At 39.7% G+C, this 13448-nt stretch overlaps 1 protein-coding gene across 1 annotated transcript in view; it reads left to right on the top strand.

Moving 5' to 3' along the window:
- The window catches only part of LOC121276751 (centromere-associated protein E-like), a 114658-nt gene that overhangs the window by 32742 nt on the left and 68468 nt on the right, over window positions 1-13448 (top strand). Inside the window, exons 10-12 of the mRNA XM_041185297.1 lie at window positions 1907-1994; window positions 2180-2309; window positions 7105-7224. Of these exons, the coding sequence (XP_041041231.1) occupies window positions 1907-1994; window positions 2180-2309; window positions 7105-7224 (338 nt within the window). The remainder of the gene's footprint in view (window positions 1-1906; window positions 1995-2179; window positions 2310-7104; window positions 7225-13448) is intronic.

The raw sequence follows: 13448 nt of genomic DNA, 5'->3' as shown, positions 1-13448 counted from the left end.
CTAGGCTTTATTTGTAACTCTGGAACTGGCAATAACACATGCTTAGCAGGTCCTGTAGCTTAGTGCTTTCCAGTAATATTTCAATCTGAGTTCTTGCCCAGGGCAACCTGATCTCTCTTTATTGTCTCTGCTCAGCGGCTCCATAACATTGTCTGAAACTCCAGCTAAGAGAGTGCCCAGATAGAGAGAACGTAGAATTGGAAGCAGTGTGAATTCAGCGTGGAGACTATTACATAAAAAGGCACCTTCATTTTTGTAACTGGGGCAATGGTGATCGATCAATTTCTGCCTTTCTCAATCGTCTGAATGTTGTGTTAGTTGTGATTCTATACTCCTCCAGTGGGTATGCCACTGAGTCACCTGCCCCAAAATGCAATCTCTAAACAATCAACAAATTGGCAGAAACTTTTCCTTGCTCTGGTAGCTTCACTGTGGGAGGGAAAAAACCTGGAAAAAGTCACACCTTGTTGAATAAGGCATCACTGAGTTTTTGACTTCATAATTACAGCTGAACAGTCTGTCATTGAAAAGCTAATTTTATATCTGCAATATCAAATTTCTCCATTATGATTCCAAACTTTTAGATTTTCTTTAGAGGTTTGTTTATAATATTTTTAGTTTCAATGTAAATCCAGTCATTTATTTTGCAATCTGAAAAGTTAAATTAAAAGTGAAGGATGAACGTTCTGGTTTAATGTATGTTTATACTTCATTATTGATTGCTATACATGTGGAGATTTAAACTGACATCAGAAAAGATGAAGTGTGCACTAGAGAAATTGCAAGATTTTTTTTGTGAGCAGCTTTCTTTGAGGCCAGCAACCCATTGTTTCTCCACTGGCCATAAAATCTAGTCCCATAACTTTTTTTTATAAAGAAAAGTTTATTTAATTGTATTGGAGAAATTTGACATTCTGCAAATATAAAATTAGCTTTTCAGGGCCAGACAGTTTGATAGTTCAGTAATTATGAGCTTAGCGTGCTCTTTGGTGGTGGTTGGGGGGGGGGGGGGGGGGGGGGGGGTGGTGTGCGTTGCAGGTGCTTTCTCAAGGGTTTTCACAGTGAAACTAATGGCGTAAAAATGAAAGTTTATCTTCCGGCTACTGTTCTAGCAGTGTCCAAAGGTGTCCAATGCACCAGTGCAGTTCAGTGATTTCTAATTGCAGGCCTGGGGGAACTTCAGCAGCACAATCTCTGGTAGAGCATAGCAAGACTGACAGCAACTTCTGAATTGTGTGTTATTCTGCACACATGCAGATTCCCAAAGTTACATTTAGTTTTAGATGGACTAATGACAGTGAACATTGAAAGTGACCACTGCAGAATCCAGATCATGATAACCCCATGTGTATGTCCCAATTTATATTTTGATCTCTGTAATAATCAGCATTTTCAACTCCCTGATTTGCTGTCTGTGACAATTCTTCAACGTGGTTACTGCGCTTGATGCGACAGCTAGATTTCTGGAGATTTCCTTTACTTGGCACCAGATTCAAATTAACATCTGAGAAAAGAGAAGCCCAGACCACAGTTAGTTTAGATATCTTTGTACAGCTTTATTCGAGGTCAGCGGTGAGCGCAGTCGTTTTGCTGCTATCCATAACCTCATGTTGGCCGTGGCTCCTAAGCATTGCTCGGCATCAATTGCGAACCCCCTCTATGGGCTATAAATATGTCTAAACTCTTGATAAAGGGTATCTGGATTCTTGCCAATTAGGAATCCAACCCTGGCTGCCTTCTAATGAAGAGTATTAAAATAATTGGGGCTATTTAATACAGAAAGTTTACAATAGGATCATTTGACTCGCATAGCATCTTAAATCTAATACAGCATTTTACTTTTGCTTCAAGCTGTCACACCTATTTGTGTGAAGGTGATATTGATTTTAATTTTTCTATAATTTAGGTGTCCGCCTAAAAGAAGGATGTTTTATCAACCGTAGCTTGTTTGTACTTGGTCAAGTTATTAAGAAGCTCAGTGATGGACAAGCTGGGTAGGAAACTGTTTTGCTATTTAGAATTTGACTATAATTGAGTGGCCAGATTTTTTAAAAATTAAAATATGAAATGTTTAATGTATGTAACTCACAATGGAAGTTAATTTTTAAATCTCCAGGAGCGGTTAAGGGTTTTAACTTTTTGCCTTTCTGACCTAATTTTTTGTTTTCCTGTTTTGTAGTGGGTTTTTAAATTATAGGGACAGTAAGCTGACTCGGATTCTACAGAACTCACTTGGGGGTAATGCAAGAACTCTCATCATTTGCACAATTACTCCTATTGGTTTTGAGGAAACTCTCAGTACTCTTCAGGTAAGGCAATCTTTTTCCTATTCTTCACCTCCCCTTTCTCTAACCCCTTCAAATAAATCTCCACTGCACAAATCTCAAGTGTTGGTGTTGACTGATACTTTGCTGAAAACAGGCTCAACAGAAAAGCGCTTAGTCCTATTATAAGAAAATGCTTGAGATGCAAATTGTCGTGACTTCCATCCTGAAACTCCTAGACATCACTGAATACAATTCTAGTGACTTGCAGTGAAATAAGAGTGACTGATAAATACTAGCCTTAATGTTCCTCATTTATGTTGTTTTAACTGCCAATCTTTTATGAAATGACTAGTGTCATTAAAATTCTGCTAATCTGGTGCCACTTACCCCAAGATAACCCATGACCTCTACCACAAGGCTATTATATACATTGGAGTAACATCACTTGCAAGTTCCCTTCCAAGTCCCAAACCATCCTTACTTAAAAATACATTGTTGCCGTTCACTATCATTGAGTCATAACCCTAAAACTCCCTCTCTGACATAACTGTGGGTGCACCTACACCACATGAACTGCAGTGGTTCAAGAAAGTAGCTCACCACCAGCTTCTAATGGATGGGCAATAAATCCTGTCATTGCATGTGATGCCCAAATAGCATGAATAAATATTTTTTGAAAAAGACCCTCTTGTAAGCAATATGTTAATGACAAAAGTTTTGTGCATAGCTATTTAACATGCAGAGAGATTTTTGGAAGGGATATGTGAATGTTATAGCTTCAAGCTTGCAAGCACATACGTTTGGTTGTTTTATACCCTTATGTCTTCACCTCAATGAATTCCGGGCTCGGCACAATGCTGAACTCTTCTTCTGCTGCCTTCGTCTCTGTGCTCGCTTCTTTGGGCAGGAGTCCTTTCACCCGCCTCCAGTATTCTTCCCTCCACCTGAACCCCTCCCTCTGACCTCTTACCTGCTCTTGATCTTTTCATTGAGAACTGTCGGCGTGACATCGGCCATCTCGATTTCTCTGCTCCTCTCACCTACTGTAACCTCTCTCCTCCTGAACTTGCCGCACTCCGTTCTCTCGGGTCCAACCCTGACTTTGTTATCAAACCTGCCGATAAGGGTGATGCTGTTGTTGTCTGGAGTACTGACCTCTACCTTGAAGAGACTGAGTGCCAACTTGCAGACACTTCCTCCTACCTACCCCTGGACCATGACCCCACCACGGAACATCATGCTATTGTTTCCAGGACTGTCACTGACCTCATCCCCTCTGGAGATCTTCCCTCCACAGCTTCCAACCTCAGTCTCCCGACCTCAGTCAGCCCGCTTCCACTTCCTCCCCAAAATCCACAAACAGGACTGTCCCAGTAGACCGATTGTGTGAGCCTATTCCTGCCCCATGGAACTCATTTCTTCTGATCTTGACGCCGGACTCTCTCCCCTTATCCAGTCTCTTCCCACCTACATCCGTGATTCCTCTGATGCCCTACATCACATCAACAATTTCCAGTCCCCAGGCCCCAACTGCATCCTCTTCACCATGGACTTCCAGTCTCTCTACACCTCCATCCCCCACCAGGATGGTCAGAGGGCTCTCCGCTTATTCCTCGAACAGAGGCCTGAACAATCTCCATCCACCACCACTCTCCTCCGTCTGGCTGAACTTGTTCTCTCATTGAACAATTTCTCCTTAAACTCGCCTCACTTCCTCCAAATAAAGGTGTAGCTATGGGTACCCGCATGGGCCCCAGTTATGCCTGTCTCTTTATGGGGTATGTGGAACATTCCTTGTTCCAGCCCTACTCAGGGTCCCCTCCCACAACTCGGTCGTCTGTGTTGTTTTGTTTCTTTCCAGCTTTTTAGTAGTTGTTTGGTACGCCTGAGTGTCTTGCTAGTTATTTCAGAGAGCAGCTAAGATTCGACCACAAACTGTGGACGTGGAGTCATATGTAGGTTACACGAGAGAAGGATGGCAGATTTCCTTTTCCTAAATGGTCGTTTTTGAACAATTGATGATGATAATTGAGAATAGGTTTCAGTTCTTGACTTAATTGAATGGAATTTAAATTTAATTAATAAATTTATCAGCTGCCATGATGGGATTTGAATCCATGTCCCCAGAGCATTAGTCTGGACTTCTGGGTTACTCTTCCAGTGACATTACATGTACATTATTACCTTTCTGCTTTCATTTATCTAATGCTACCTTTAACTTAGCTATGGATGGGTCATTTTTCCATGGGGTTTCTGTGCCTTTAAATGAATGTATATATGTTTCAAATTATGTATCCTTTAAATGCCATGGCTTGTTTATTGTCATACCTTTTCTTCATGTTTCCCAATCTGCCTTAGCCAATTCATCCCTCCTACCCGTGCAGTTTTTGTTTAGGTTAAAGACTGTAGTTTCAGACTTCACTAAATCCTTTCAAACGCAAAATAAAATTCCTTCATGTTATGGACACACTCTTCCCTGGAGGTCCCTCTACTGGCTTATTAATTAGCCCTTTCTTATTTCACAATACTAGATCCAAAGCTGCCTGTTCCCTAGTTGGTTCCTTGACATACTGATCTAGAAAATTCACTTGTATTCATTCCATGAACTTGTCCTCCACGCTGTAACTACAAGTTTGGCTTGCTCAGTCTATATGAAGGTTGAACTCGCTCATGATTACTATTACCCTTGTTACATGCACGTCTAATTTCCTGATTTATCCTTTGCCCTCAGCTGTTAGAGGGTCTATAAATAAATCCCACCAATGTTTTTTTTAACCCCTTGCTATTTCTTAGCTCCATGAGAATAGATTCTACTACTAGATTTTCTGAGCTAAGACCTGTTCTCTCCTCTGTCTTTATCTCATCCTTTTATTATTAGAGCTACCCCTCTTCCTTTTGCCCCTCTCTTCTAAAAGTCAAACATACAGGAGTATTTAGTTCCCAATCTTGGTCACCCTGTAACAATGTCTTTGTAATGACTATTAAGTCAAACCTATTAATTCATCTAATTTGTTGCTAATGTTTTGTGTGTTCAGCTGTAGTGCCTTTAGCTTTGCCTTTTTCGAATTTTCCGACATAACCTGATTCATCTAAGTGGTCCATGCAGTGAAACCCTGGCCTCCCACATCGCTCTTTCATCCACGTATTTAATCTTCTAATCTGTTTATCCTTATGCATGTTGGAACGTGGCTTAGCTAACGATCTAGAGATTATTACTTTTGAGGTTCTCCTTTTTAATTTGGCTATTTGGATCATTTGACTATTGAGTCAATCTAAGGCTGTTTTTAACCTAAGGGGTGTGACTGGTTTCTGGAACAAAGTATCCAGGTAACTCTCCCCATCCCTGATGCCCTGCAAAGTCTGCAGCTCAGACTCCAGTTTAACAATTTTGACCTGAAATTCCTTGAGCTACAGTCACCTAACTGTAGATTTGGTTATCTGGGATTAAATGCTTTTCACAAACTCTTACATGTTGCAGTTATGGCATACCACCTGCCCTATCATGTCCAATTAGCCTGATTGATTAAATTATTTCATTAGTTCACTTTTTTAGTGCAATTGATTATTTCAGTTCTGTTAATTGGTTTATCTAGTTTAAGGTACTAATATAGTGAAGTAATAGCAAGTTAATTTCCTAGTTTAGAGACAAACTGTAAAATGATAATACTCATCAACCAATCACTTTATTTCCTGTGTTATCGCTCCTTGATTTTCTTTGATTTTGAAGCTCCAGCTTTCAATTCTTTTCAGATCTCCGCTGGTTCTATGCTCCCATTCTTTTCAATTCACCATTTGCCTCATGATTCCGTACCTCTAGCCTCTCTGGTTGAAGACTACTTTTTTTGAATCTCTATTTACTCACCCTTGGAGCTCCTCTTCCTTACCGTAAAGATGAGAATCTTGCATATGTCTCTTAAGTGATCCTAATTTTTTAGATTACTCCTCAATTTTCACGTTATAACTTCAGCCATGAAACAGCAGTCTCTCCTGATTGCCTTTTAAAAAAAATTCACACTACATCCTTGTGTATTTTCCTTTATCTCATGTCAATTTGTTCTTCCTTTTTACATGATCGATACTTTTTTCTGTATCTTTTGGGTTACAGCTGAAATGTTGCTTTGGCAGTTTTCTCTGCAGATGCTGTCTGGTCTGTATGTTTGCTAGAGGTGTTCTTGAATGAGGTGGAAGACAGAGATTATTTTGGGAGCCATGCAAAATATGTGTAAAAGCATTGAAAAAGATTAAGTTGTATCCAGTGACCTCTGTGCTTGGTCCTGTTTCAGCAAAGTTCCCAGAATTGGATTTATGCGGTTGGAGTTTAAATGGGTTGTTTCAATTTCTAAATAGATGATACCATTAACAATGAATGCATAACTTAAATTTGTTTCCTTGTGGAAATGAGCTCTCTTCACCAATGAATTCAGCTATTTGATTTATATTAATTAGAAACTATTTTCTTCGAGAAGCTGGAGTAGTTCAGTGCGGAGCTCTCCTGCTTCTGAGCTGGAAGGTCCCAGGTTCAAGTCCCACTTAAGGACCGTGAAAGAACACAGTTACTAATGCAGTCAAGCCAGCATGTATTGGTGCTCGGCCCCAGCTGGATAAATGGGGAAGGAGATCAGCAGGGAGTGCATCAGGCTGTAAAAGAAACACACCCGCCAAATCCAAAAATGATGGTTGATATGAAGGAGTGATCAACTGGCATTGTGCAGACCCTATGTAACATGGGAAAAGATGAATGAAAATGGAAAGGAGGGAGAATGTTCTCACATAAGAGAGTTTTCCCCACTAACGGATGCTATCCAAGTTAAAGCATGTAATATATTTTCCTTATTAGTTTGCAAGCACTGCCAAATTCATGAAGAATACACCTCATGTCAATGAAGTGCTGGATGACCAAGCAATGTTGAAGCGATGTCGTAAAGAAATAATGGATCTGAAAAACCAGCTAGAAGAAGTAAGTTAATGCTACTTGGGAAATGTAATACAGAATTGTTTTCTCAACCTAATTCATTCACAGAATGCAAAAGAGAATTCCATTGGCAGTTTTCCAAAGTTTGTCATTGAACAGAAGAAAAGGTTGGGAGAAAACAAAATTGTTCGTAAATGGCCATCCCCAGCAACTGTATTTATTACATCTGGTATTTTTAGTTACACTCACTTATCTACCTTGCTTACTTTGAATGAGAAATGTTTACAGTAAACTTTTTATTGGTACCTCCCTAAATTTATTTTTCCACAAACTTTCATTTGTTCCATTTGTGTGTCTTCCTTGGCTGAGTTGCAGCACTCTCAGCTAACTTTGAAGATCAAGGATTCGGGCCCCATTTCTGAGACTTCCTGCAATCAAGGCTGATGCTTTGGTGCAGCGCTGAGGGAGTGCTATCTTTGTGCATTGTTCTGTCTTTTGGATGAAATGGCAAGGCCCAATCTGGCCTCACCTCTGAAAGTAACAGTCCTTTCCATATCCTAGCCAACATTTATCTCATGGTGCATATTACTAAAATGTCCTGGTCGTTTATTTGATTGCTATTTGTGGGACCTTGCTGTGGGTAAATTGGCTGTAGTATTCTCTACATTGTAACAGTGACTACACTTCAAAAGTGCTTCATTGACTGAAGTGCTTTAGGACAGTGAGACCATAAACTGTATTAATGCAAGTTCTATCCTTCACATGATCGTGTGAATTGCTAGATTAAAATAAAAACGCAGTGCCATCTAGTTCACCATCTGTCATCCTGGACCAATGACAATTTACTAATCTACAAACAACCCAGGCATGAGGTGAGGAAAGCTGCTGTTGGTGGAAAGCTTTGGGAACTATAGGTCTAAAGTATCCTCTTCACCCAAGAATGCTATACTTACCAAGTCTTATGCACTGTATCCAAATTATTATTTTTTTGAAAAAAGCTTCCTAATTTGCATTTGAATGAGCCAACACTCTGCTTCCATTGACTCCCTTTGAAACGTTCCACAGATTTACCGTCTGCTTGTTTTGAATTTACCACCCCTCCATCTACTTCCCCAAAGTATGGGTAGGCTGCATCCTCTGATTTGACTGTTCTGGACAAGGTGAAACAGCTTGTCACGGTCTACGTTATCTAATTCATTAGGATTCTAAAAACAGCAATCGCATTTCCCATCAACCTTTTTCCAGTAAACACAGTCCCAATTTACATAACCTTTTGTCGTAATCCAATTCCTCCGTCCCTGAATGATCCTTGTTACCCTTTTCTCCATCTTTTCAATATCTAAAATATCCTTTTCAGTACTGGGTACTTTTCAGTGATGGGTGCCTGGAACTGTACATAGTACGTAAAATGTGGTTGCACCAATGATTGCAGAGTAGCTGGATTACTGTGCCCGTTTTGGCTAAATATTGAGATTTGAATATATTCAGCTGATTTGCTTTACTCGCTGACATTGAGCATGTTGCTGTCTTCTATTTATTGTCAATGAGGACCATAGATCTCGCTTTCATTTTATAGACTGTTCATCATCTTTACATTTAAAGAGGAGTCCCTTGCTGGGCTCTTTTTATCCTCTTGTCATGTGAACACTTTACTTTTCTCTCCTTTGAATATTATTTTCACCCGTTTTCCCAATTCTTAAGGAAATTTCAGTCATCTTGTAGGTTCTCCTATTCAGCTTTGCAGTCTACAACCGACATTAACTTTTAATGATCTGCAATTTAGCTAGCTCTTTATTTCTAACTCTGGGTTCCTATCCACGTTTCTACAGTTTATCTTCTCTCTCTCTCTCTCTCTCTCATTTTAATACTTTGAAGTTATTTCAATGAGGACTGCAGCCATAACTGTTTTTCAGATTATAAAGTTTGTTCCTCCCTTCTTTGCTCCCCATAATTCACTCCCTTTGCACCAGGGATAAATCTTGCCCTTATTTGTAGCCATTCTAATGTCATTTTTTTTGTGCGTGGCATTAAAACTGAACACTACTCCAAGATCTCTTAGCATAAATGGTAATAGAACATTAATCTCACCTTGACCTTGCTTCAAATCATCCCCTCTACCCTTGAGACCAAACTGTTGCTCTTTGCACATTCTCCAAGACATGCATATACTTTTGAAATTCACAGCACTGCATGTGAAATCTGATCACTGCATTATAAATTGGCAGCCTAATCTCAATAGACTTAAACTCATCCATTTTAGCTATGCATCCCAATTGTATATTTAAAACATTTTTTCAACGCAAGGTTGAAATCTGCTTTTGCTACATTCAGCTGACAAATTCTTTGGACCTTTCAGAAGCTTCTCCATTTGCTATATTTGTATGTGTTTGAAGATGTTCTGACCACCATTGAGAATTGCATGTTAATTCTTGTGTTTTAAAATTTCTTTTTAAAATAATTGAGCCATGGTTCCCTTATAGAAGCACTCCAGCTCAAAGAAGCCTAGAACTTGCATTTGTATAGTGCATTTCGTGTTCTCAGGATATCTCAAAGTACTTTACAGCTGCAATTTGCTTTCAAAGTGGAGGTCACTGCTGTAAATCAGATGCATTCGAGAATACTGAGGGAAGTTAGGGTAGAAATTGGGGAGGCACTGGCCATAATCTTCCAACACTTTCTAGATATAGTGGTGGTGCAAGAAGACTGGAGAACTAATCGCAAATTTTACACCCTTGTCCAATAAAGGATGTCAAGATAAACCCAGCAGCTTCAAGCCAATCAGCTTAACCTTGATGGGAAAGCTTCTCAAAAGTGAACTGGGACAACATGTAACTCTTTCGAGTACAAACCCGTTTCCATCTGTTTCAGATGAGGTTATATTGTTTCATAGTTTGCCATTGTGAGATTTGAACTCTTGCTCTTAGGGTTACAAACCCAGTACCATAACCACTTGGCTATTTAGGCCAAGCCTGGGACAACATGTACAGTCACTTGGACAAATGTGGATTAATTAAGGCTAACCAGCACTGATTTGTTGGGGCAGACTGTTTAAACAACTTACTTGAGTTTTTTGAGGTAACAAAGGTTGGTAACGTGTACGTGGACTTGCAAAACGCATTTGATAAAGTACCACAACAATCTTTGTCTGCAAAGTTGAAGCTCATTAAATAAAAGGAACATGGCAACATGGATATGAAGTTGGCTGAGTGACAGGAAACAGTAGTGGTGAATGGTTGTTTTTCAGACTGGAGGACATTATATGGTAGGTTTCCCAGGGGTCGGTATGTATTAATGACATGGATTTGTGTATGCAATTTCAAAATTTGCATATTGCACAAAACCATGCACATAATGATAGACATCAAGAAGGCATAAACAGGGTGATAGAATGGGCAGCTGTAACAGATGAGAAGTGTGAAGTTATACATTTTGGCAGGAAGTATGAGGAGAGGCCATATAAAATTAAGGATACCATTCTAAAAGAGATGCAGGAGCTGGGGGACCGAGGGATACATGTGCATAAATTGTTGAGGGTAAATCTGTGTAAGCGGTTAATACAGCATATGGGATCCTGGGCTTTATAAATACAGGCATAGATCACAAAAATATGGAAGTTATGGGGAAGCTTCAGAAAATCACTGATTCAGCCTAAACTGTATTGATGTGTCCAATTCTGGGCACCACACTTTAGGAAGGATGTGAAGGCATTGGAGGGGGTGCAGAAAAGATTTACAAGATTGGCTCCAAGGATGAGGAACTTCAGTTAGAAGGATAGATTGGAGAAGCTGGGGTTGTTCTCCTTGAGAAGTGACGATTAAGATTAGATTTGATAGAAGTGTTCAAAATAATGAGGTGTCTGCATAGAGTAGATAAGAGAGAAACTGTTCCCATTGGTGGAAGAGTTGAGATCCAGAGGACATAGTGATTCGCAAAAGAGTAGAGGCAACATGAGGAAATAGTACTTTACTGAGTGAGTGATGAGGACCTGGAATGCACTGCCTGAATGTGACGGAAGCAGTTTCAATCATAGCTTCCCAAGGGAATTGGATCTTTATCTGAGAAGTAAAGATTTTGCAGGGCTACAGGGAAAAGGCAGTGGAGTGGGACCAGCTGAGTTGCTGTTGCAGAGAACTGGCACAGACACAATGAGCGAAATGGCCTCCTCCTGTACTGTAACCATTCTATGATTTTCTTATGCTAAATGTGATAAACAATATGCAGATAGTAAGTTCCCTGAAGCCGCAATGAGTTGAATGACCAGTCTGTTTTGGAATGTGGATTGAGGGATGAATGTCCCTCAGATGGGACCTTGGTTTCACAAATCTCCTGAAAGACCTTTTATTTTAATCCTCACACCATGGTCTACATCAAAAGCATTTTGGAGATGTGCTCTTAATTTTGTGATTTTCTAATTGTGCACGTGTGCAGTGTCTTGCTTGACTGATACTCCAAAAATTTGGTGGACAGTCTATACTGAGGAGGACTGCCAAGTTACAGGAGAACATTAATAAACTTGCAAAATGGGAAAATAATTGGCAAATGATGTTCAATACAGATAAATTTTGAGGTAGCACATCTCCATAGGAAAAATATGGAGGTCAATTATTACTTGGAAGGCAGAGGTCTAGGTGGGTTAGAGGAAAAAAGGGATCTGAAAGCAAATACATCACTCACTAAAAGTTGCACCTGAGTTAGCGAAAAAAATTAACAAAAATCAACCCAAGCACCAGGCTATATTTCTAGAAGAATAGATTTGAAAAGTAGGGAAGTTATGCTAAACCTATATTGAACCTTGGTTAGACTACACCAGTACTATGTGCAGTTTTGGTTGCCATATCGCAAAAAGGATATAGCGCGGTGCAGAGAAGGTTTAAGGGATTTTACCAGAAATACGTGGGAATACAAATGAGGACAGGAATGCCAGTTGGCGGTCTCCTCTCTTGAAAAATAAGACCTATTTAAAGACCTGTTAGAGGTCTTTAAAATTATGAAAGCTTTTGATAGTGTGAATAGAGAGAATGTTTCCTCTTGTGAGACAGGGCATAATGAGGGGCCATTAATATAAGGTAGTTTTCAATAAGGAAGAAATATCTTTACCCAAAGAGTGGTGAGGATGTGGAACTCGCTGCCGAGGGAGTGTTTGACGAGAATGATGCAGTTAAGAGAGCTATTTAAGAATGGGAGAAAAGGGAAGAGAAGATGACGATGATAGATTTAGATGAGGATACATGGGTGGAAGCTCAAGTGGATGGCTACATGGAATGGTTGGTCCCAATGGCCTGGCCTTGTCCTTTGTCCCTGAATTGACAAGTGACACCAGAAATTAAATATTTACCAAAAAATCTTAGTTATTTCAGCATTGCTTTTGGTTGTGAAATTGATCATTATAATGTAGTTTTATTTTGCTTATGGGCTGTTGCATTGGAACAATTCCCCTGATGCCCAGTGCTATTTTATTACTTGTCTGGAAACATACATGTAATAAAGGGATACTGTGGTTGTGCTTTGTTTTCACAAATTTTGCTTCTTTCTCTAAGTTTACCTTTCATTTCTTGGAGGGTATGCAAATAGCTGTGTTTTCAGTTTGCCTTTCATTTCCCTCATGCTTATATATTTTTAATATTCTATGGGGAGTAGTTGGGAATAATACCATGTGCTGAGCTCCCTGTGTTGGTTGGTGTCTTGTAAGCCTAATGTGTCCAATTGCTCTCCATTCATAACACACGAGATACAAAATTGCAACCACCCTCAGCTTGTGGCAATTTTCTACTTACTGTTATTTTGTCTTGCCCTGATTTTTTTTGAAATAGAGGTCAAGGATTCAATCTCATGGGTGTTTTGGTATTTTGACTCAGAGTTGCTCGCATGACATGAGTTTCTAAAGGTGGCTCGGCCAGCTTGTCTCTTGGAGACAAGTATTTTTTGATAACGCTGGAGGTAGGAGCCTAGTCCAAGGAAAGTTGCTATTGGCTTGGTATTGATCCATGCTCAAAGTTTTATACTGGCAATTTCATCTGGCTTTTAGTAAGGAAATATTCTCCAAAGTTCATTAATTTAAACTTGAATCTTCTACTTGGCCTGCTTGATATTTTGATGCTTTTGTTTTCAGTGGCAATGCCAGACATGCACAAAAGATGACACCTGCTGTCAAATGTGTGTATTGATTCTGGATAGAAATGGAGAATGTATGACTTAAATGAAGAGGCCACCTGTACTGTGGCCAAGTACATAAGAGATCAAGTTGAGGAGGATACGGAGAGCCTGCAAAG

Source organism: Carcharodon carcharias, chromosome 4 (assembly GCF_017639515.1).
Source record: "Carcharodon carcharias isolate sCarCar2 chromosome 4, sCarCar2.pri, whole genome shotgun sequence".
NCBI lineage: Eukaryota > Metazoa > Chordata > Chondrichthyes > Lamniformes > Lamnidae > Carcharodon > Carcharodon carcharias.
Note: the sequence above shows the minus strand (reverse complement) of the source record. Positions and strands in the feature narration are given on the sequence as shown.